Source organism: Brassica napus, chromosome A3, assembly GCF_020379485.1.
Source record: "Brassica napus cultivar Da-Ae chromosome A3, Da-Ae, whole genome shotgun sequence".
NCBI classification, from domain to species: domain Eukaryota; kingdom Viridiplantae; phylum Streptophyta; class Magnoliopsida; order Brassicales; family Brassicaceae; genus Brassica; species Brassica napus.
Genome location: NC_063436.1, coordinates 9,458,309 through 9,480,489, shown reverse-complemented (window position 1 = coordinate 9,480,489; position 22,181 = coordinate 9,458,309). Strand labels below are relative to the sequence as shown.

The 22,181-nt window shown below is 35.7% G+C and overlaps 7 protein-coding genes across 8 annotated transcripts; 4 read left to right on the top strand and 3 right to left on the bottom strand.

Moving 5' to 3' along the window:
• The first annotated feature begins 1,010 nt into the window (after nt 1-1,010).
• Nucleotides 1,011-2,139, top strand: LOC106438148 (CASP-like protein 4B1). The gene is made up of 3 exons (XM_013879223.3): nt 1,011-1,373; nt 1,447-1,570; nt 1,779-2,139. Exons 1-3 carry the CDS (start codon nt 1,144-1,146, stop codon nt 1,971-1,973), a joined length of 549 nt encoding a protein of 182 aa, XP_013734677.2. The 5' UTR covers nt 1,011-1,143; the 3' UTR covers nt 1,974-2,139.
• A 119-nt stretch (nt 2,140-2,258) lies between these two features.
• LOC106438147 (probable WRKY transcription factor 33) lies at nt 2,259-5,025 on the bottom strand. The gene is made up of 5 exons (XM_013879222.3): nt 4,217-5,025; nt 3,805-3,981; nt 3,230-3,729; nt 2,981-3,142; nt 2,259-2,887 (listed from the first exon to the last, which is right to left on the bottom strand). The coding sequence occupies exons 1-5, from the start codon at nt 4,433-4,435 to the stop codon at nt 2,473-2,475; spliced, it is 1,473 nt and encodes a 490-aa protein (XP_013734676.2). The 5' UTR covers nt 4,436-5,025; the 3' UTR covers nt 2,259-2,472.
• A 741-nt stretch (nt 5,026-5,766) lies between these two features.
• LOC106443610 lies at nt 5,767-6,690 on the bottom strand. Of its 2 annotated transcripts, none has more exons than XR_007338070.1 (3): nt 6,222-6,678; nt 6,059-6,141; nt 5,767-5,939 (listed from the first exon to the last, which is right to left on the bottom strand). XR_007338070.1 is itself a non-coding variant. In XM_013885156.3 (3 exons), exons 1-3 carry the CDS (start codon nt 6,537-6,539, stop codon nt 5,902-5,904), a joined length of 426 nt encoding a protein of 141 aa, XP_013740610.2. In that variant the 5' UTR covers nt 6,540-6,690; the 3' UTR covers nt 5,767-5,901. The 2 variants fall into 2 exon arrangements, 1 of the variants encoding a protein (XP_013740610.2); XM_013885156.3 differs by having other exon boundaries at nt 6,059-6,128; nt 6,222-6,690.
• Nucleotides 6,691-7,816: 1,126 nt separating this feature from the next.
• Nucleotides 7,817-9,673, top strand: LOC106364120 (3-hydroxyisobutyryl-CoA hydrolase-like protein 3, mitochondrial). Its single transcript, XM_013803754.3, has 6 exons — nt 7,817-8,341; nt 8,572-8,673; nt 8,802-8,866; nt 8,986-9,120; nt 9,201-9,297; nt 9,384-9,673. Exons 1-6 carry the CDS (start codon nt 8,236-8,238, stop codon nt 9,494-9,496), a joined length of 618 nt encoding a protein of 205 aa, XP_013659208.3. The 5' UTR covers nt 7,817-8,235; the 3' UTR covers nt 9,497-9,673.
• Nucleotides 9,674-11,515: 1,842 nt separating this feature from the next.
• LOC106438150 lies at nt 11,516-13,128 on the top strand. The gene is made up of 6 exons (XM_048776962.1): nt 11,516-11,807; nt 11,921-12,104; nt 12,195-12,435; nt 12,510-12,617; nt 12,685-12,954; nt 13,033-13,128. The coding sequence occupies exons 1-6, from the start codon at nt 11,516-11,518 to the stop codon at nt 13,126-13,128; spliced, it is 1,191 nt and encodes a 396-aa protein (XP_048632919.1).
• Nucleotides 13,129-14,871: 1,743 nt separating this feature from the next.
• LOC106438151 lies at nt 14,872-16,996 on the top strand. Its single transcript, XM_013879226.3, has 8 exons — nt 14,872-15,083; nt 15,170-15,475; nt 15,573-15,732; nt 15,814-15,940; nt 16,028-16,108; nt 16,184-16,291; nt 16,369-16,638; nt 16,719-16,996. Exons 2-8 carry the CDS (start codon nt 15,178-15,180, stop codon nt 16,812-16,814), a joined length of 1,140 nt encoding a protein of 379 aa, XP_013734680.2. The 5' UTR covers nt 14,872-15,083; nt 15,170-15,177; the 3' UTR covers nt 16,815-16,996.
• Nucleotides 16,997-19,564: 2,568 nt separating this feature from the next.
• LOC106438152 (alanine--glyoxylate aminotransferase 2 homolog 2, mitochondrial) lies at nt 19,565-22,181 on the bottom strand. The gene is made up of 8 exons (XM_013879227.3): nt 21,878-22,181; nt 21,226-21,456; nt 20,955-21,125; nt 20,718-20,861; nt 20,448-20,624; nt 20,140-20,365; nt 19,941-20,054; nt 19,565-19,860 (listed from the first exon to the last, which is right to left on the bottom strand). Exons 1-8 carry the CDS (start codon nt 22,118-22,120, stop codon nt 19,730-19,732), a joined length of 1,437 nt encoding a protein of 478 aa, XP_013734681.2. The 5' UTR covers nt 22,121-22,181; the 3' UTR covers nt 19,565-19,729.

Genomic DNA, 22,181 nt, shown 5'->3' with positions numbered 1-22,181 from the left:
ATGAACTATTATTGTACATGGTAAGTGGAAACCTAGACCATCTGTTATGAGTTTGGAACTAGCTAATCTCTTCCTATAAAACCATAAATAGACACATTTTTTTGGATACTTAAGTATATTTGAAAAGCAAAAACAAAAACAAAAATATTTAATGGAAAATATTTTTGTCCACTTAACACTTTTTGGTTAGTTTTTCTTGAAGCAGAAAAATTTAGAAAATCGAAATTTAAAAGAGAAGATGAGGAACCCAATGACTCTCCAAACCAAGTAGACGTTTTTGTTCTTCTTTGGAATCTTAGATTCCTAATTGTAAAATCGATGTCTTATGGGTGATCAAAAGTTTGTAATCTAGGGTGGAATCATAGGAATAAAATGAGTTTTATTGTTTGGACTTCAAAATTGTTGTAGGAAAAATTATTTTGAGAATGTTGTGTTTAAATAAGATGCATATTCCTCTATCCAAAACGAGATTTGGTGGATTTGATTTAAAATTTGACGGATTGACACTCTTTTGAAAGTTAGTTTATTTTAGTATTTTGCATAATTGTTTTGGGATGTTTAACATAGTTCATACCTATAGTTTATAGGATCGGAAAATATGTACATATTTCCTATTTAAGGAAGCTGGAGAACAAGGTGTGTTATATTTTCTTGTAAATCAGACAAAGTCAGATTTCCGTAAAACAGTTTTACTATCAACCAAATTTAATTTAATAAAATGGATAGGAAGAAAATTGTTCTTGTGTCAATAGCAAAGTGTAACAAAACCTATATGTAATTGATTCTGCGAATAACCAAAAGAGAGATTCTTCTCTGAAATTCAAGTTTGATCAAAGCCATAATCAAAAAGGAAATTTAGCAGAAAAAAAGATGATAATCTCTTTACAAGCAAGCTCTAAATAATTATATCAGTCCAGCCAATAAGAGCCACAGGCTTCGCTGTCTGTTAATCAACAGCCACGTGTAGCTTCCAAGCATTGTTTAACAACTTAATCACAGTCATTTACCTTAATCACTCCCGCCATCACGCGTTTTCCTCACTTAACTACGTTCCAAAACCCGAATTAAGAGTTGTTCCCTTTCCTCCCCGATTCTTCACACATAACCGATTCCAATCAATCACAGCTTCGAGATCAAACCGGCATGACGACGAATCCCGATAACCAGAAACCGGTCGAACCTTCCGACGTCGAGGCTGCTGCGCCGACGACGTTTTCCGCGATTACTCAGAGATGGAAGAGAGAGGACTCGATAAAGAAAGCCTCTCCGATCACGAGAGGACTAGCTCTTCTCTTCTCCATCCTCGCCTTCGTAATCATGGTCTCCAACAAACACGGACCCGGTCGAAACTTCGACGAGTACGAAGAGTACAGGTGCCACTCTACGATTGATTACTTTTGAATTTTTGAAAATTCGTGTAATTAAAAAAAATAGAGATTGTTTCAGATACGTGGTGGCGATCGCGATTCTCGCAACGTTATACACTGCGTGGCAAACGTTTGTACATCTCTCGAAAAGAGACTTCTTTGATCGCCGGACATCAATATTTGTCGATTTCTCCGGCGACCAGGTAACGTAGAGAAGCTTATGATCTCATGTTCAAAGTTTAAAGTTTTGATCTTTTATTTTTTATTTTAATATATGTTAAATTTATTCAAAAGAAAATACCTTTTTACAACTAGTGCATCAGTTTTTAAAAGAATAAAAGAATACTATAAAGCTTCTAAGAAGAAAAGTTTTGATCTTTTGATGTAAATCTTTCTTTGTGGGGGTTGTAGATTGTAGCGTATCTTCTCATATCAGCCGCGTCCTCTGCGATTCCGTTGACTAATAGGTTCAGAGAAGGTCAAGATAACATTTTCACTGACTCTGCTGCTTCGGCTATCACCATGGCTGTCTTGGCTTTCGTCTCTTTAGCTCTCTCTGCTCTCTTCTCTGGTTACAAACTCTCTACTACTCATTCTTTTGTCTGAATCTGCTGCTTAAGCCTCACCATCTGCTTCAATCCTTTGTTTATATGGTGTTGGTCTCTGTGATACGTGTAAATGTCATTCTTTATGTGTGTGCATAGACCGTCTCTGTGACTGTGTTTATGTTCTTCTTTAATACTTTAGAAGCTAAAAAAAAATATTCTTGGTATTGGTTATATTAGATGCTATCATACATACAATCCTACTCATTTCAATGGAGTCTGGTATGGAATGAACTTGTAATCATGGAATCAACTCGTTCATCAGATTATAAAGTTCATGAAAACATGTGAAAAATTGATTGGCTTTATTTCGTTTTTTCTAGTTCTATGGTACACAAGAAGACTAAAGATAGTATAATATTACAGGCATGTGAAAGCGCTCTAGCATGAGCCATGTAAAGAAAAAAAAAACAAATGAAATAATTTTCTCTATGGAGGACTATAGACTATATAGTCTTAGTATCTTCAGGATCACTATTAAGTAGTGAAACCCTTTATCTTCACGACAAGAACGAATCAAAAAACGAGGATGACTCATCGTTTGGTTCTTCTTTTGCTCTAGAGAATCCACCAGCGAAGTCGTTTTGTTGCGTTTGAATGTTGTTGTGACTGTTCATAGCGTAACCAAAAGGCCCTGCATTAGTGTTGTTGTTGTTGTTTTGAAGCATCTGGAGCGTATATGGTGCTCGTGAAGAAGTAGTGTAGTTGGTGTGACCAGCTATAGCAGCTGGTCTAATTGGGGCTGAAGAAGGGTCTTGTACCGGTCTGTTTGTGGCGTAACCGCTTCCACGAGCTGCAGGTACGTCGTGGTTATGTTTCCCTTCGTAGGTTGTGATTACTGCTCTCAGATCTTGTGATGCTCTCTCGACATGTTTCCTCACTGGACAACCGATGGTTGTGCACTTGTAGTAGCTTCTGTTAAGATTCATAAAGTTATAAGAATGTTAGATACTTGGAGCCTTAGTTTATGATGTTGACAAAAACAGATGTTATGTTTTATGTTATTACCTTGGATTTGGGTTTCCTTTAACGACTTTTTGGCCGTATTTTCTCCATCTGTAACCGTCGTCAAGAATGTCGATATCACTTGTTGTCTGCACAACAATTCTTGGCTCTCTCACTGTCTTGCTTCCATTACCATTCCCACCGTTTGTCTCACTTTCTCCTTTCCTGATAACACAAAAACATGTTAGAAACTTTCTGATTCAAGATTGTTCAAAGATTAGGCGAGTTTAGTGGGTGCTGATGATCTCTTACCATCTCTTTGCTTCAGGTTCACTCCCACATTCTTCTTCTCTGCTGACAACCGATGAGCCTCGTTCAAACTCATCGTCTCCGACAGAACCAGAAGTAGTGTTATCATCTTGTTGGATTGCAAGGGAATCAGAGTGACTGAAACTATTATCAAGGCTGGCATTGAACACAGCTGAATGAAATGTTGAAGAAGAAGACGAAGATGATCTTCTGGTGGATTGAGGTTTAGGATGGTTATGGCTTCCCTTATAGACAATCTCTGTGATCTGACCTTCCAAAGATCTCTCAACTTTCTTCTTGGTTGGACAGCTTGGGAAAGTACACTTATAGTAACTCCGAGGATTCTCGCTCCCTTTCACCTGTTTCTGACCGTACTTTCTCCAGTTGTAACCGTCCTCTCCTTTCCTTTGCTCCCTTACATTGTAAGATACAGCTTGATGAGTGTTGCTGTTGTTTAGAGTTTGGCTCCATTTTTGATCTGACTGGTTCTTCCTCTCTTGTTCCTGAACACACAAAAACATATAAATAAGTTTTAAAGGAAAAAGGTGATTTGAAGAACTGTTGAGGAAGGAACATACCTGTGACTGAAAGATCGAACTGTTTGTTGCTGTTGTTGTTGGTGCAGAAAGTGTTGATGATTGTGTCTGAAATGAGAAATCGAAGTAGTTAATGTTGTTGTTCTTCTCTTCCTTGGTTACATTTTTCTGATTGCTTTCGTTTGTAATAAGAGCTCCTGTGGTTGGAGAAGCAAGAACCTGCAAAAAAAAACAACCAAGAATATTATCAAGAATGGTTCTGAAACACAGACTCTCTTTCTAAAAAGGAACCGTTGACTCATTGACTTTATCACATCCGATCAAAATTCATTTTCTTGAATACAAGAGATGTTAGAGTAATGATCTTTTCAAGAAAAGAGCCAACCTCATATAGTCAGTCAATAGTTTCAAATTTTATCTCTAAAAAAATCGAGTAAAAGAGAGAGAGGCTTACGTTAGCAGAGGAGGCAACAAAAGCAGGGGAATCGAGGAAAACAGAGGGACTGAAACAAGTTGAAGGAGAGATTGAGACTGAAGAAGGAGCAAAAGATCTAAAGTTTGGGATCTCAAGATCTTCCAAAGATGCTGATGATCTTCGTGACCAGTTAGCAGAACCACTCATGTTTTGTCTGGTTGTGTTATTGTCTATATGAAGAAGGGAAGAAGCAGCCATACATAAAAAAATTGAAGCTTTCTTTATTTTAAGAAAGACCAACTTCAGATATATATAGAAAGTGTTTCTTACGAGAGCTTGGAAGAAGATGTGATGGGCTCTTGAAATGTTTATGTATATGTTCGTTTTATGTCTGTATATATAAAAACATATTGCATGATCTGATTGGTTGGTTTATTTTTAGTTTTGTTTTTTAATGGAAGAAATGAAATAAAATGTAGTTTCTGAGAAGGTGATAAAAGTTTGACCGTTGAAAATATCAGAAGGTGGAGAAGAAGGGTGGGGGAGACTGGTCAGACCTGGTGGCCTTGACTTTGAACGAGGCGGCTCTCATCATCTTTATTCTTTAGGATGCATTTCTGACTGCCACGTGTGATTTATTCGTGTTCAATTAATTTGGATAAATATATGATACCAAAACATTTGGGTGAATCTTGTCTTTCTTGTTTGCTATGGTGTTAGTTTTTTGTCTTATTTGTTGGTTTCAAGATGTTTGTTCTGTGAATTCGCCGGCTCGCCGGCTTTAATCTCTGAAAAGGTTGTCGGCTTTGCGTTGTGACGTTCTGTTTCTAATGTTTAAATAAATTCATAAACATTTAAAATTTTTATTTTGGTGAAACTGAGATTTTGCTTTAGTAGGTAGTAGTAGTAAAAGTCATCTATTTCTTTTTCAAGCACATGAGTAGAGATTAAGAGTGTGATTAATTAGCAAAACCTCTTAATTAAAGTCTTTATTTGTTTACTCAGAGTTGGTTTCATTTGATTACTCAAAACAAAAACTTTTTTGTCGATCAGATTTTCATCATATAGCATACTCAATAATGGACTTTAAGCTTATGCTAATGGGATTACAGAGAGTTACTATACTACCAAGTACCAACCATAAATGTCGGTCTGATGTGTTTTGTTGACATGCTTTAAATATGACATGACTCGATACTATGAATTAGCTTGAGATTTTGCTTAGTGTAGAATCAACTACTACTATACATACTGACTTCCAATTAAATCATTCCTATTAAGCTCAAGTCCGTGAAACTATTATCGCTAAAAAAATTAGAATCGGAAGACTCTTGTATGGAGTATTATGCTTTTAAGGCTTTGATTTAATAATTTTAAATTCTTACATTATTCATAAATATATTTCTCGCTATATTCTTGGAGCCTTTATGACACTTTTGTTCCGGACAGAGTCTAATCAAATTACTAATCTCGACTCCTTCGTTATTATTTACGTGAGAAAAAGTGGCAAAACTAATACCTTAAACCCCTTTTTTCATTGCTACAAAATCAGCAAAAGGCTTTCACAAAGAAAAAGAGAGAAATAATAATGTAACAAAATGGTTTAGCAAACACCAAAATTGATTTGGGCGGAGACAAATAGTGTTTATTGTATGAACTTGGAACATCCAATATGTGAGACAAAACAGAACACAGACAATCTCTTTCTAAATGGATATATGATACTACTCAGAATGCGAATCTGAATCACTTGCGTTGTAACCTGACAAAAGACAAATCAAGCACAAAAAAAAACACCAAATCAAAGTGTGAAATACAAAAAGAAATAAGGAACCTTATTTTCCGACAGAACAGCAAGTTAAGTTGTGATATAAACCAAACCTGGTCGTTTATTCATAACTTTCCACACAGACGAACGAACTTTTGATGCTTTAGTAATCCAAACCCTCCCCTGCGTAAAGACACTAACTTTTCATCAATTGAATTCACTTCATCGACTAAACCTTAAAAAGCTAAAGTGAAGAGAGATGGAAGAAGGAGAAACCTTTCGAGCATCTTTGGGAACTCCGTAGCCAGAGTTATACATCTGACCCAATACAACTTGCATAGTGATGTTCCCAGCTTTTGCTTCTTCAAGAGTGTCTTCAAACCACCGTTTCGCACAATCCGACACCACAGCGGAAAGCGGGACGCTGCGGCGGCTACTGCCGCTGGAGGTGGTGGCGGCGGAGGAGTCTTTGTTGGGACTGGCCATGGTGTTGTTGGAGGATACGGGTCGGATAGGTTTCGATGATTTGACGAATTTGGATGCTGCGGCGGACGCGCCTCTTAGAACTGTTGTGATAGGAATTGGTTTTACCATTTATTGTAAATTAAAATATAGTATAAAATAAAAAGGAGGCAGAAGGGAGATTTTGATTCACAGTCTCTTATTTTGGTTTGATTAGGGTTGTGTGATTTTTCTTGCGCCGACTGATCGTCAGCATGATGGGTTCAACCGTTCAAGCAATCTCAACCACATCCGGTTTACGGTTTTGTACAAACTTTATATCATGACAAGATTGGTTCAGTTTGGTGGATGGTTTAGTTCGGTTTGATTTTATTTATAATCCAATACATGGGAGTATGGGACCATGGTCTAGGAGGCGCCTACCCGAAATGGTTTGAGTAAAATCCGATTTATAGCACTCAAAATCGGTCTAAATTGTTCCAGATCAGTTAATTTTTTAAAAATTAATTTAAATTATTCTAAAATTAAATTAAATAATCATATTAGTACAAATTCACAAACTTATCTAATTTATTTTATGTTTTTATATCTAATTTTGATAATTCAACATAATAGTTTTATAACTAAACCATAAAACTAAAATATTTTATATGAAGTAAAATATATACAAAATAAATTAATAATTCGTTTATGATCCCAAATAATCTGCTTAGTTGCTAGTTTTCTATAAACCGCATAGTTCCTATCTATCAATTTTTTGAGCATTGCATAAGACAATGAATATTGACTTATGTATTTGAAATGATTCGATTTAGATAATTTTAGGCTAGTTGTGTAACTACTATACTTTCAAATATTGTTATTTTAAAATAAATTAAACATTTATAAATATTTTTAATATCATCAAATATTTAAAATATATTTTAAAATTATAATTTCAATAACATAGAATCTAAATATTTTTTTTAAAATTCATACTTCAAATGATTTATTATTTTGATATAAATTAAAGACACCTCAAAAAGCAACGCAAATTATCGAGATTACACATTTACACAGCTATGAAAATTATGTTTCAATAAAAGAGTATACACACCTATCACCTATGGCGCAAGCAAGTTCAATAAAAGAATGTTATGTGGCAAAACGAATCTATACTATACTAAAAGTAACATATAGAGAGCATACAGCATGCCACGTCAGATTTTTTATTCAGACCAATCAGAGACAAGGTTTTAGACACGTCAGACGCTCGCGATGTTGTTTTGTCCGATCGCGGTGGGCTTCATCCGTTGAGGTTATTGGGCTTTATTAGAGTTTTGTGTCGTTTTGTTTGGACACAAAAGTGAAACCTCGAAGAATCCGTCGAACCTCTTCATTCTCATCGCCTCTACCTTTGTCGTCTTCATTCTCATACTATTAAACAAAGTTTCCACATTTGATTCTGGAAAACTCCATATATGATCAAGCAGTCATTGAATCCCACAATCATCCTCTTTCTACTTTCCCTACGATACAGATTTGGTGAATTCTTACCTCTTCGTACTTCTGGGTGAGACCAAGGCGCTCATCTTCAGACATTGAGGTTCGGGTTTGTCCTCAAGGGCAGTAGAGACGGAGGGAGAAGTGGGGTCATCGTCGGAGCCGAGTCCACCTTCAAAGAAAGTGCCTGAGAAATCAAGAGCCTGTGATTTCACCACGAGTGCTCAAAACTTTTGCGCTAGCTTCTTCTGCCCATCGCATACTTTTTCCCAAATACTCATCCACCTTCTCTTCTTCCCATCACATCCTCAGATTCTCACTCTCCGATCGTCGGACCTTCTCAGCAATGGCCGGAGCTGGCGGCGACGAGTTCGTTAAAGGAAACGTTTATCCGAATGGCGTCGCTGTCATCACTCTCGATCGAACCAAAGCTCTTAACGCCATGAATCTAGGTAACGTTTTCGCTGTGTACTAATTTCAAGATCCTATTAAAAAGTTGCAGAATCATTAACATCTGTGAGATTTATGAAATTTGATTACCCTTTTGGGATTTATGTTAGAGAACTCAAATTGTTGAAACTGGCTTTGAAAAGAGGAATATTTTTTGGGATGGGATGTTTCAGATATGAACTCAATCTGACAAGTAAGCTTAGGTGGTCATCTTTTTTTTATGATATTACAGAAATGGATTTGAAGTATAAAAGCTTCCTTGACGAATGGGAATCTGATCGAAGAGTCAAATGTGTCATCATTGAAGGCAGCACACCTCGTGCCTTTTGTGCTGGTAAATGCAAATCTTTTGCTCGTGTTTATGTGGAATTTGTTGTTGCATCTGGCGTTAACACTCCTCATGCGAAATCAGAAATCTTTGTCATTGGAGTGACGGACCACCATTTATGAAATATGTTGCAGGGATGGATATTAAAGGAGTTGCTGCAGAAATCCAAAAGGACAAAAACACACCTCTTGTGCAAAAGGTTTGTCAATAAATCATGTTTAACCAATTGCAAATGATGATTCATAATCTTTTCCAAATTCTTAGTGTTTTTTCTTATTTTTTTAGCATGTTTCCAACTTTGAGATGTTACTTCCTTAGGTATTTACAGCAGAATATACCCTGATATGCGCAATTGCTGGTTACAAAAAGCAATATATCTCCCTAATGGATGGAATAACAATGGGATTTGGCCTTGGCCTTTCCGGACATGGTCGATACCGTGTGATAACAGAGGTAAAAACAGATCAAGACTTGATCTGTACTTTTTTGTATACAATGTGAACTCTTTTTCATATTTTTGTTTTATATTTCAGAGGACGGTTCTTGCCATGCCAGAAAATGGAATCGGGTTGTTCCCAGATGTCGGGTTTTCATATATAGCAGCTCATAGCCCTGGGGGAGGATCTGTTGGTATGTTCATATGAAATTCTGTAACTGGCTGCTATTTACGTGTTGATTTCCCAAATGAAACTTTTGTTGCCCAATAATATCTGCAGGTGCTTATCTTGGTTTAACTGGAAAAAGAATCCTAAAGCATCCGCTACAATTCAACTTTCTAGATCCCCAACAGCATCATGCTAAAAAATTTTTACTACCAACATCGTACTAATACTAGCACGTGAAAAATGATCCAAACAAACAAAAATACTAAAACAGCGAACACAAAAAATATTAAAGGATTGAACTATTTCTTTTGGTTTAGTCTTTGAAGAAATTTTTGTTTTACAGAAAGTATTTGTATAAGGTTAAATTCATCTAAATTTTCAAATTATTAATGGTTACACTACATTTAAGTTATTTTGGTTAAATACGGTTTGGTTCATTCTAATTTTTTTGAAATAAATTATATGATATAATGTGGTATGAAACTCAAGTAAACTTCAATTTAAAATATTGTCAATTAGCAAGAGCAAAATTTCCAACAAATAATTTTGTTATAAGAAAAAGTTCAACAAATTCTAAAATAATTTACAAAAGATAATTAATAAAATCTTAAAAATAAATAAAACTTCATTTTTTGTTAAATAAAATATACAAATTATTATCTATGGCTTTATTGAAACGATTTATATAGCACTTTAAAATATATATTTTTATAATTTTATTACATTACATTATATTTCAATTTATTTATCTTGGAAAAGGATTAATTAATATCGTGTGAAATAATTAGTGTAAATATTAAAATTTGAAACTCTTAGAAAATGTATCAGTTGTTTTTCTTTTAGTTTTTCTTTAACTATATCAAAGTGAAATAAAAATCAAAAGAACAAATATAAATCATTACATTTTCCTTAATTTTTTTATTTAATAGTTTAATGTACACTAAAAATCCATTAGTGATTCTTTCAACTCAAACCAACAAATTTTAATAAAATTTACAATATAACTTTAAATTAAAAAAACATATTTATTATTTTTAAATGTTTTATAAAATTAAAATATTAAATACTTTTATTGTAAATTCACCCGTCCGTAGGGCGGGCCAACCCCTAGTAATAATAAAAAAAAACACAGAACATACGTAAAACTAATACAAATTCCAGAAATTAGTTACAACAGGCACACACACCTGTACGTAAAACAGTGTACAATATACATATAAGGGATGGGCATTCCATTCTCCAGTGTGTCTTCATGGGACTCTAATACAGATACATCCGCAGTGGTGCCTTTGGAGATCTCAGCAATTGAGCTTCGGCCAGCAACTGCATTAGTCACTGTGACTCAATCGGTTTCGTCATCTGAATTATCTCCTGAGTTTGTCTCGACATCATAATCAGCGAGAGGTAACTGTTCAAATACTTTTTAAACACTTTTTAGTAATTTTATAGAGGGTTTTTGTATATAAATCGTTTTCGGAAATATTTTGCTATTTTTACAATATTTTTCTTGAAAATTACAATGTAATTATCATGTTGCACAGAAAAAGAAAACAATGTAATTATCGTTTTTCATAATAGAAAACAATTGGATATTCTGACACGATACCATGCGTCGTCTCACGCTACGTGACGCTCCATATACCTTCATACATCAAACCTCGTGGATGTAGTTTGTTTTTTTTCTTTTAACCACAACTACAAAAAAAAACGTAATCATTTGAATATCCGGGTGCTAGGATATTTTTTTCACTATTTCAGTAACAAGAAAAATTAGTTAATAAGTAAGTGTCCATAAAAATTGACCATAAGTTTTGCTAATGTTTTGAGGAAGCCGAGGAGTCAAATGAAAGATAAAAAATGAGATAAGAGTCTCTTGGAGTTCACTGTATTTTTCTGCTGGAACATCAGTGCTTTAACTTAGTTGTATATATATAGATATGTAATGTAAGTTTAACGTTTAAAAAAAGTTCAACGGTACATTTTTATCTTCTAACAAAAACATACGTCTTTGGATCACTTATTTAGCTCGCCGCTCCTTTGGATATATCTGGTAACAACTGAAAAGTCTGCTCTCGTTTTCTATAATTCTCCTAAGGTGTGGTTTCTCTTTAAGCTTACGTACTAACCATTGCCTTTCGTAGCTCCAAGTTTAAGTTTGAATTAGAGCCGACGAGTGACGACTCATTAATTGTTGTTTAAATCTTTTTTTTTTCCTTTTGTGTTTGGGAGTATCAGGTTCAAACATGTCTTATATTCCTCCACACAAGCGCCAATTGAAGGATCCCGTTAGCCCTTCCCCTTTTCCAGATTCTCTAGCTACAAAAGTCATGAAAAACACTGACTTCAAAAGTAGCAGTGTTAAAGTCAATATAGCATATTCAAGAGATGCCATTTTCAAATGGTTTCTTATTGGTTCAAAGGGAATATCGGATGAGGTTCCTCCATCTATTAAGCTTGTGCCGGTGTCTTCGGATTCTTCTGATAGCAGATATGGAGAAAAATCTTTCGTATTGATGAACACTAATGTAGAAAAAGGTAACACTAGTTTCTAAGTATTTTGTAACTACCATGATCCTTCTTGCCTAAAGAAGAAAACACTCTCTTTTTTTTTTTTTAATATTAAATTTTTTTAATATGTTTGTACTCAGAAAATGTGATAGCTGAGGAAAGTGAAGAAGAAGAGAGAACTCGGTGGATGTTAATAGCAGAGAAGGTTGAGAAGGATCTTGTCGTTGCATATGAGCAAGCTAAGAAGGGAATGCAGGATCATCATCTTTCAGATAATGCGAAACTGAGATTGGTTGCTAGGTTTGGTAAAATTCTCTTTCGTAGGTAAACATTTCAATTTTGTCTTAGATCTTTAAATTTCTAATTACAAATATCATTAGCCCTTGTTTTCTAACATATACTACATACAACTAGGATTCATGCTGGTCCTGTAACTGAATATTGGCAAGCAAAATCATCAAATAGGACATTCTGTACGGATGTCCCAACCTCGTTCATACAAAACATAAAGTCTAAGGCTATTCCAAGCCATGAATTTTGTATAGACTTGGAAAAGGAAGTGTATGTTGTGCAGATATCGCATTACACTCGTCCTCATTCAACCATCATATGTAAATGTACCGTGAAGGAAGATGGAAGTCTCAGTATGTACAAGGCAAGGCTTGAGCCCTTTCTGTGAACATATATATAAACATCATCAATGATATTAACTTGGACCTTTTGGTGCAGGCTGAGCTGAATCCTCTAAGGCATTTGGTTGTTGATGTGTCGTGCATCGATAAGAATCTTGATATGAGGTTTATGCTCGCCGGGAAAAGGAAGATGTTTACCCTAACGGTGAGTTGATTTTGATATAGTTATGCTTTTCTTGAACTTATCTTGGTTATATTTCTATGATAAGCAGGAGAAAGAGAGAAGTAACATTCAAAGAATGCTGGATTCAGTAACTGTAGATTCGACTGTGAAAGGGGGATTAACGTGGCCGCATGGTAAACCTCCATCTGAAAATGGATACACAATATTTGAAGTTTGTCATGTTAGAGCTACTACCTACAAAAACAAGACTCTCAGGCTAAGGGTCAGAGAGACTAATGGGTATAGTGAGAGGTTTGGGACATGGGAAGTTGAGAGGGGAGTGACTTTGATACTTCAAGACATCAACACTAAGTTACAGGTAAACTGTTTTTCTTTTGCGTCTTTGAAACCTTTATTGAATTGAGGTTACAATGATTATTACCCTTATGGTGTGCAGGAGCAGAACATTGAGAGGGGCTGTGTTTTAGAAATGCTTAGAGATGCTCTTGGAACCATTTGGGACTTCTTGCATTGTGATGCCTCTCTTACGTGATGAGGAACCATAAGATGTTGCTGGTGTTATTTCGGATTATCTTATACATTTTAATGTGTTTGCAGAAAGGGGGGACTGTTAAGGATTGAACTTCTGTGTTGTTGTCCAGAATATAACATAATTTCTATTTTGTATTCATGTCAATCTGCTTACGTTGGTTTGGGTCTGAAACCTGTAAGGCTCGCATGTATTAAACCGTTTGCGGAGTAAATCATTTTAGGTTTTGTTACCCGTCACTTCATATTGTGAACTTAGCATAACTCAGGCATACAAAAGCTTCCTTATATTTTAAGAATTTTAATCCTAAACTAAGCCAGACAATACAATGTAAAAAGATTTCCAATCTTGATCAAAAAAAAAAAAAATTTCCAATCATCAGAATAATGTAGTTCGACGACCTTTTCAAATTCCTTCACGACCTCCTTTAAGCATTTTTGGACTTTGTGTGTCCTAGGGTAATGTGTGTGTGTGACCTCTAGTAATATTGTCTCTGTGTGTGCCAAACTCTAAAAATTTGTTAGATGAGAGTGATTATCTTCCTTTGACTTAAAATGTTGAATCTATTCTGCTTAATCATCAGAACAAATGTAATTCTAATATCTTCCTTTGACTTAAGAAGACGTCGTTTATATATACATATATATATATATATATATAATTATATATATATCTATCTTTTTTTTTAAAATATGTTCATTCCGTAACTCAAACCATGTTGTGATACCCTTTTAAATGGGCACACTAACAACTAGATAAAAGTAATTTTTTAAAATACTATTACAAATTTGAAATTATATAAACTACTATTATTCTTCATCTTATCCAATTTAAAATTTTGGTGATAATTTTTTCTGATTTATATATATACATTAACATGTTTTTCTTATTTATCATATCTTTAATAAAATTATATCTTACTAAAATATAAATAATAAAATATTTATTATTATACGATCTTAAATATGCTTAAGACTTTGAATTTATTTATACAATTTTCTTATATAAATTATTTTTAATTTTTAAAATTAAGTGGGAATTTTTTTAGTTTCCAAAGTTGATATTATATATTTTGATATTTTGTTCAAAAATGTTAAGAGGCCTTTTACCTTTCTTTCACTAAAATATGTTGTACAAAATATTAGACAAATTAAACAATAACTAAAATATATAAAGCAATCACCAAAGTTTTAAATTGGATAAGATGAAGAAGAATAGTATTTTATATAATGGAGAATTTCAATTTGTAATAATATTTCAAAAAATTATTTTAGTCTAGTTGTTAGTGTGCCCTTTTAAAAAGATATCCCAGCACGGATTTGAGTCCCGAAATGAACATATTTAACAAAAAAATACATATATCAAAACAACGTCGTCTTATCTTTGTTAAAGGTTGATTAACTTCTGTTAGAGTTAATGTAGATTTAGATACGTTTTAAAAAATTGGATAATTTTTCTTAAATTATAATTGAGTTGAGGTCGTTTTTGGCACTGACCATTTGTTCGGGTCTTATTTGGCACGACTTAGAGTGTTGGGGTCGAAATTGGCACTTTTTCTCGTATATCAAAACGACGTCGTTTTATCTTGTTAACGGTTGACTAACTTCTGTTAGAGTCAATGTAGATTTAGGCACGTTTTAAGAAGTTCGGGTAGTTTTTTTGAATTATAATTGAGTTGAGGTCGTATTTGGCACTGATCAATTGTTCGGGTCGTATTTGGCACGACTAAAATAGTTGGGGTCAAAATTGACAATTTTCCCCATGAGTGACATATGTACTATGATGGCTTCCCATCGAAACCAAACACAATTTTGCATCAAAGTTTTGAAGAAATCGATGAGTGAATTGAAAGATAAAAGAAGGCAGCGAGGAGTCTCTTTAGAAGTCGCTGTTCTCCTATAAAGATCTTTCTGTAGGAAGGAACTTAGAAATTTCAAAAGACGTTGAGTCAACAAAAGGTAAACTCCTCCTCTTATGTGATATTCTCTCTGATCCGATGAATAATTGTTCTTGAAAATCTTGTTCTTGTTTTTGGGAGTTTCAGGTTCAGACATGTCTTATATACCTCCACATAAGCGACACTCCAAGGATCCAGACAGACCTTCTCCTGTTCCAGATTCTCTAGCTACAAAATTCAAGAAGAACCTCCACTTTAACGCTAGCAGCAGTGACAAACGCGACCGTATCATATACTCAGGAGATTCCATTACCAAATGGTTTCTGATTGGCTCCAATGGAATTGAAGATGAGATTCCTCTATCTGCTAAGCTTGTCCCCTTGTCCTCTGATTCTGTCCTATGCAAAAAAGGAATAAAGCCTTCAATACTGATGAGCATCAATGACCATAATGGTAAGTGACTGTGTTTGTTAGTATCTCAAGTATAGTCTGGATGAAGATGGATTGTGTCAATATTAGTGTGATTTTGTATGTGTTATGAATATTGCAGAGAGTAGAGAAGAAGAAGAGAGAACTAGATGGCTGTTAATAGCAGAGAAGGTCCAGGAGGATCTTGTGTTGGCATATGAACGAGCTAAGACTGCAATGGATGGAGAGAATCAACATGTATTGAGATTGGTTGCTAGCTTTGGTAACAATTTCTTCTATGGGTAAGTGTCTGAATCTTACATTATCTTTGCTAACAGAAGTTCTCTTTTTATTTACCTCTAACACATACAACATTAAACCAGGCAAAAACCCTCTAATAAGATCTTCTCTACTGATGTCCCAACTTCTTACTTGCATCACATCAAGTCTCATCTTGTGCCAAGACATGGATTATGTATTGACTTGGAGAAGGAAAGATACACTGTGAAGGTACTTGTTTTGTTTTCTTATAAACCTATACTGTGTTGTGGAATGTCAAATGAACTATGCTTTGTTGTGTCTGGCTTCTACTCTCAGGTATCGCATTATACTCGTCCCAATGAAACCATTAACTGCAAGTGTACTGTTAAGGAAGATGGACGGCTCAGTATGTACAAGGCAAGTCTCAAGTTCTTACTTTGTTTGTGTCTTCTAATGTCTTACATGAAAGCTTGTGTCTTGTTTTTGGAACAGGTTGAACATAATCAGATAAGACATTTGCTTGTTGATGTATCTTGCATTGATAAGAATCTTGACATGAGGCTAATGCTAGCTGCCAAAAGGAAAATCACTTCTCTCACTGTAAGTTAAATTTCTGGCATAATGATTAAAAAAATTTCTCTTGGACTTATCTCTGGTGATGTTTCTGTGATGAGCAGGAGAAAGAGATAAGTGACATCAAAGGGCTGCTTGATTCAGCTACAGTTGATCCAAATGCAAAAGGTGGTTTAAGGTGGCCCTTTGGTAAATCTTCATCTGGGGATGGGTACAGTGTCTTTGAATCTTGTCATGTTAAAGCTACAGTTTACAAGAACCAAACTCTAAGGCTTAGGGTGAGAGAGACTGATAGATACAATGAGAGGATTGGAACGGGGGAAGTCAAGAGGGAGGTGATTCTGATGCTTAAAGACATGAACTCTAAGTTACAGGTACATTATTGTGTTCTTGTGTCTTTGAAACTCTTAACGGAAGTGAAGCTTATAGTCTTTATTTCAATTGTGGTCTGCAGGAGCAGAACATTGATAGGGGTTGTGTTTTGGAAATGCTCAGAGATGTTCTTGGAACCTTGTGGGACTTCTTGCATTGTGAAGCCTATCTTACATGATAAAGAACGATATGATGTTGATGGTGCTGTTGAATTTCTCACTCTCTTTTCGATTCTGTTGAGCTTTTTGGTACAATATATGTTTTTTCAAAGTTTCTGTGTGGGTTGTGAAAGATTAGACCTGTTGTCCTAAAACGAATCGAACTTGTGCTATTGCGTTTATATTTTGCATTCAGCTGCTTTTTGTTGGTGCATAACGTTTGTGTCTTAACGTTGAAGTAGTCTTCTTTTTTTACATTGACTTGGAAAAGGTTACACACTAACACAAATCTCAATGCCCCTGATTAGATTTTACGTTCACCCTTAGAAAATTTAGATTTGTTTAGTAATACAAAAATCTAAAATAGACCATACTTATCCAAATAATCAAACTATTTTTTATTGGTTTTATCTACATTAGAAGAAAATAAATGGTAGGTGTAACAATTACTATTATTTACCAAAAACTATTTTTTTTTTTGAAAAAATGGTATATATAAACACAGTTTTGAAAATACCATTTATATACAAAAACTGATTATATGACAATAAACACGGAAAATACGATTTTTATAAATTAAAAAAAATATTTTTTTCTTAATTGTTTTTTTTTTTTTGAAAAACAAAAGTAAAATATATATTAAAAGGGAGGAGTTGTTAAAAAAATATTAAAAATAAGAAAAGATAAGCAATCTCAAAGCTTTATAATGTCAGTGTTCAGAAAGAAACCAATAGTAACATCGGGGTTTAGATAAGTCTGCATAGATTTCGATTTATTCTCTCAACTCTGACTTTTCCTTGTGTCAATCACCAACAACGGGAACCGCTTGAGGTGACAGTTTTGGAAGAGAAAGATGTAGCTTTGAAGGAGGAGATGATTTCTGAGAAGGTTTAGGAGGTGACGATTTTGGAGGAGAACTACGGTTGAAGTCATTTTCAAAACAATATTGATAGTGATACGATTTCATAGTATTGTAAGATTTCTCTATTAAGAATTACACTGTTGTCTTTTATCTTTTATTTGGAGACGGTTTTGGAGGAGGTTTACGAAGAGGTGATCGTTTTGGAAGAGGTTTAGGAGGAATTGATGTTTTTGGAGGAGGAGGAGTTGATATTTTTGGAGGAGGTTTAGGAGCATGAGGTGGTGGGGTGGTATTGGTGGTGGAGGCACAGATGAAGAGGCTAGTGTGGATGATTTTGGAGAAGTAATTGATTGTGAATTGGTTTGATACAAGCGTATTATTTGCACCATCAACATACGTCTTTGGGATTGTGAAAAATTCTTTCGGTACATTGTTCATCATGCGTTCTCATGGTTGTAAATAAGAAGAAAACATAGTGATATTATTTGTCAATGAGAATCATTCAGTCTTTGATTATACATGAACTTCAACACTAGTAAAGCGCTGGTTATCTGTATTGCTTCACAAATGAAACCAATAATGTGTTATGTAGTGTCACATTGTATGAGATCTTGCACATCTCTTGCATGCTTTGAGCAGTAGCAGCCATTGTTGCAGCCGCATTCCCATGATACCCGTTTCCAAATCAAAACAATATCTTGAAATCCAGCAGACATGAAAATTCCATTATCCAGTGTGTCTTCATGGAGCTCTAGTACATATAACATCCACAAGTGGTGCCAAATGGACATGAGTGTTCCTTGGGGATCTCAGAAATTGAGCTTCGAGCGAGAATCAACGCCATCAACTGCATTAGTCACTGTAATGCAATCGGTTTCATCATCAAGATTATCCTCTGAGTTTGTCTCAACATCATTATCAGCGAGAGGTACATGTTCACTCTGACTATCAAAAAGCACTTGAGGACACGTACCTGAGTTTTTACTAAATTTGAAGAATGATCAACCATACAGTTCTTGTCAATAGCCGTGTACGTGTCTGCTTGCTTCAGAAAATGAACTACATGACAGAGTTTCAGAAGGGATGATAGAGTTTCTAACATCAAAAGGAGGACCAGATCTTGAAGAACCAATTGGATCTACCTTGTTTCCATCATTGTCTCCGTTAATCAGAGCATGTCTAGCCACTTCTGAAGATGGTTCAGCGACTTCTAGTGTTAAAGATTGAACACTCAGTGAGAGACTGTCCTTGGACTGGAACATGATATTGCTGCTACTAACTGATTCCATCATCAATTCTTCATCTTCTAATGCACTGCTTGCACAAGTTGTCTGCACTTTAACTGACTGTTAGTTAATCAAACTCTCTAAAAGGTTCAGATTATTCACCGGTGAAGAATCTATGTATTTTTCATCAAGAATACTCTTACAGGGAGATTTGGTGTATGTGTCTCTGTCACTTTGATCCAGATATGTCATGGGACTTAAGATACACTACTTACCAGTGGGCTTTTCTGAATTTTATTTTCTGCTTTTAGTGTCCCGTTAGCTGTATCATGGCAAATCTCCCCAGCTTTAGAAGACAATTTATAAGTATTGGTCGCAGAGAACCAATCAAACTAAAATATGACAGGCTAACAACAGTATGGTTAACATCATCACTGGACATGTCAGCGTGATTATCATACACATCAAGGTCTTCCTTCGGGACAACACAGCCTTGGAAGTTCATGAAAGTCTTCATTAAGCGTATAACTGGATTCGTTGGTAAATTACCTATTGAGATTATTTGCACCACAAGTTGCAGAAAAAAACATACTTGTTCCATGTTTCCAGTGTTCTCTTGATGATCATGCTAGATGTGGAGTTCTGATGTTTGTACTAAATGTAAATATTTTGACACAGAAGATAGAAGAAAACATACGTTTAACATTAAAAACACAGAGTGATTGAGAAGCAACGAGATGTTGGCTCATCAATCATTTTGGTTGTTCGAAAGCAAAGTAACAAGCATAACTTAACCACAACTTATTAATCTCCCACAAGGAGACATTTCCTTTTCATTTTGTTTTCTTCACATCTTGGAGATTGAGTAGTCCATGGCTTCCACGAGATAGTCCGCGTCTTCCTTAGTGAAGCAGAGAGGTGGTGTGATTCTAAACACGTTTCCAAAGTAGCCTCCTTTCCCAACCAACACACCCAACTCTGTAACAACATTCATTACAAAGACATGTTAGTTTAGTTTCAACAGCTGAGACGAGTAGAGAAAACACAAACCAACAAACCTTTCATTTGATCCATGATGTGCAGAGTCTCGGCCGTTGCAGGAGTCTTGAGCTTGCGATCACTTACAAGCTCTACTCCAAGCATCAGTCCTCTTCCCCTTACATCCCCGATAACTACATTAAAGAAGCATAGACACATTGAGCAAGTTTAAGAACAAAGTTTAAGAGGACACATAGAGAGAGGGAGAGACAGATTTACTTTCATGTTTCTCTTTCAGCTGATTGAGTTTTCCTTTGAGGTAAGATCCAACCATTGATGCATTTTCCTGAAGCTTCTCTTTCTCAATCACATTCAGAACAGCGAGACCAGCTGTAGTAGCCACAGCATTCCCACCAAATGTGTTGAAGTAGCATCGGCGTGTCAATACTCCTGCTATCTCCGGAGTTGTCACAACCGCTCCCAAAGGAAACCCATTACCAATTCCCTGTTTACACATCATCAAAAGATAAGACAAATCAATTTCTGTTGCTTCTTTCAGGACTGTAGGAGGCAGAGTCAACTCTAACCTTTGCCATGGTTACTATGTCAGGGACAACATTGTGAGCCTCAAAGCCCCAGAAGTTGCCAGTGCGAGCGAATCCAGACTGAACTTCATCCGCAATGAACAATCCTCCAGCCTTCTTCACAATATCATAGGCTGCTGACATATAGCCTGGAGCTAGTTCCACAATCCCTCCAACTCCCTATTCACATTCGCAGTGATATTATTTCTCAATGATTATCATTTCACTCTTTGATTATAAACGAAATTTCAACACTAGTAAGAATCTGGTTACCTGAATAGCTTCACAAATGAAACCAGCAATGTGTCCGGTCGTGCCATATTGGATGAGATCTTGCACATCTCTTGCATACTTCTCTCCATCAGAACCAAACACACCTCTGTACGGATCCGGGTTTAAAGCGTGGTGAGTTCCAGTCTGCCAGCAGCAAGAGAACAAAAAAACAAATATCAGAACACAGATATCTCATCATAGTTCATGAAAAAAACTCAGTGAAAGTGTCTATAGTACCTGAACAACGTTGAACTTCCACAAGCTATGACCAGTAGCTCCCATTGTTCCAGCGGCGTTCCCGTGATACCCGTTTCGAATCGAAACAATGTCTTGACATCCAGTATACAACTTAGCCATCATAAGCGCCAATTCATTAGCCTCTGTCCCTGAGTTGGTGAAGAACACAACCTATTCCAATAAAACCAAACCCCATAAAGCAATCAAATTTGGAACACAAAACACAGAACAAACAAATAAAAAAACAGAACACGAATGGTCCCTTTAGTACCTTGAGATCACCAGGGAGTTTGGAAGCGAGAGCTTCAGAGAAGTCAGCAATGGCATGGTTAAGGTACATAACGGTAGGATGCTGGAGCCGCTTGATCTGATTGATAACAGGCTCAACCACATCAGGGTGACAATGCCCACAGTTCACAACTGCGATTCCTGCAAAGGCGTCCAAGTATCTCCTACCACTCTCATCGAATAGATACTGCATCTTCCCATCCACAATGTTCAGCTGCAACAACTCACAAGTTAGAAATAAATTAAAAATCATTTTTTTTTGAATAAAAATTAAATTCAAGCTAAATTAATTTTCAAATCCTCCACATGCAGGGCCATCATGAAATTTTGGGTATAAACATTTTTTTAATTATTTTAATAATTCTTTTTTACAATTCAGGGCCATCATGAGACCGGACATGGCCAGTGTTTCACATAAGACGGGACATGGCCAGTGTTATGGATAAGACCGGACATGGCCACGTGACATTGAGAACAAATAAAAACAAAAAAGAGATTCAATATTAATTTATAATTATATTTAATAGATTCCATCATGACCACAGAATATTCCGATGATGATCACAAAAAAAAATCAGGAGATTCATAAACAATCGATCAAAAAAAAAAACGAAATCAATCGAGAAAAACGTTACCGGCTTTCTGAAGAGGAGAGGCATGGAAGGGCTGAGGAACTCCTTCCTTTTGTTGAGGACTTCATCGGCGGAGGGGCCGGAATACGGCGGCGGAGTGTAATCAAACGGCGGAAGCCTCGCCAGAAACTCGTCGGTGTCCTTGACGGAAGCCGTCTGAGACGTCGATGAGATGCATCGCCGCAAGAGGGAAGCGGAAACGTTCTGGAGCGATCTTTTCGCCGTGAATCTCTGCATCATTTTCATTATCTCTCTCTGTTTTGCGGCAGAGACTGCTTCGATGGTTACAATGATGATGAGAAGAGAG

Bases quoted from the DNA above. Each gene is read 5' to 3' on its own strand.
- LOC106438147 (XM_013879222.3), bottom strand. From the start codon at position 4,435: ATGGCTGCTTCTTCCCTTCTTCATATAGACAATAACACAACCAGACAA. The intron at 3,730-3,804 runs GTATGTTCCTTC...TTGTGTGTTCAG, and splicing joins GTTCGATCTTTCAGTCACAG to GAACAAGAGAGGAAGAACCA. The intron at 3,143-3,229 runs GTAAGAGATCAT...TTGTGTTATCAG, and splicing joins GAACCTGAAGCAAAGAGATG to GAAAGGAGAAAGTGAGACAA.
- LOC106438148 (XM_013879223.3), top strand. From the start codon at position 1,144: ATGACGACGAATCCCGATAACCAGAAACCGGTCGAACCTTCCGACGTC. The intron at 1,374-1,446 runs GTGCCACTCTAC...AGATTGTTTCAG, and splicing joins GACGAGTACGAAGAGTACAG to ATACGTGGTGGCGATCGCGA. The intron at 1,571-1,778 runs GTAACGTAGAGA...TGGGGGTTGTAG, and splicing joins TCGATTTCTCCGGCGACCAG to ATTGTAGCGTATCTTCTCAT.
- LOC106364120 (XM_013803754.3), top strand. From the start codon at position 8,236: ATGGCCGGAGCTGGCGGCGACGAGTTCGTTAAAGGAAACGTTTATCCG. The intron at 8,342-8,571 runs GTAACGTTTTCG...ATGATATTACAG, and splicing joins TCTTAACGCCATGAATCTAG to AAATGGATTTGAAGTATAAA. The intron at 8,867-8,985 runs GTTTGTCAATAA...TTACTTCCTTAG, and splicing joins ACACACCTCTTGTGCAAAAG to GTATTTACAGCAGAATATAC.
- LOC106438150 (XM_048776962.1), top strand. From the start codon at position 11,516: ATGTCTTATATTCCTCCACACAAGCGCCAATTGAAGGATCCCGTTAGC. The intron at 12,618-12,684 runs GTGAGTTGATTT...TATGATAAGCAG, and splicing joins GGAAGATGTTTACCCTAACG to GAGAAAGAGAGAAGTAACAT. The intron at 12,955-13,032 runs GTAAACTGTTTT...TATGGTGTGCAG, and splicing joins ACATCAACACTAAGTTACAG to GAGCAGAACATTGAGAGGGG.
- LOC106438151 (XM_013879226.3), top strand. From the start codon at position 15,178: ATGTCTTATATACCTCCACATAAGCGACACTCCAAGGATCCAGACAGA. The intron at 15,733-15,813 runs GTAAGTGTCTGA...ACATTAAACCAG, and splicing joins GGTAACAATTTCTTCTATGG to GCAAAAACCCTCTAATAAGA. The intron at 15,941-16,027 runs GTACTTGTTTTG...TTCTACTCTCAG, and splicing joins AGGAAAGATACACTGTGAAG to GTATCGCATTATACTCGTCC.
- LOC106438152 (XM_013879227.3), bottom strand. From the start codon at position 22,120: ATGAAAATGATGCAGAGATTCACGGCGAAAAGATCGCTCCAGAACGTT. The intron at 21,126-21,225 runs GTACTAAAGGGA...TTATTGGAATAG, and splicing joins AACTCCCTGGTGATCTCAAG to GTTGTGTTCTTCACCAACTC. The intron at 20,862-20,954 runs GTACTATAGACA...TGCTGCTGGCAG, and splicing joins GGAAGTTCAACGTTGTTCAG to ACTGGAACTCACCACGCTTT.
- LOC106443610 (XM_013885156.3), bottom strand. From the start codon at position 6,539: ATGGTAAAACCAATTCCTATCACAACAGTTCTAAGAGGCGCGTCCGCC. The intron at 6,129-6,221 runs GTTTCTCCTTCT...GTCTTTACGCAG, and splicing joins TTCCCAAAGATGCTCGAAAG to GGGAGGGTTTGGATTACTAA. The intron at 5,940-6,058 runs GTTTGGTTTATA...GTCTTTTGTCAG, and splicing joins AGTTATGAATAAACGACCAG to GTTACAACGCAAGTGATTCA.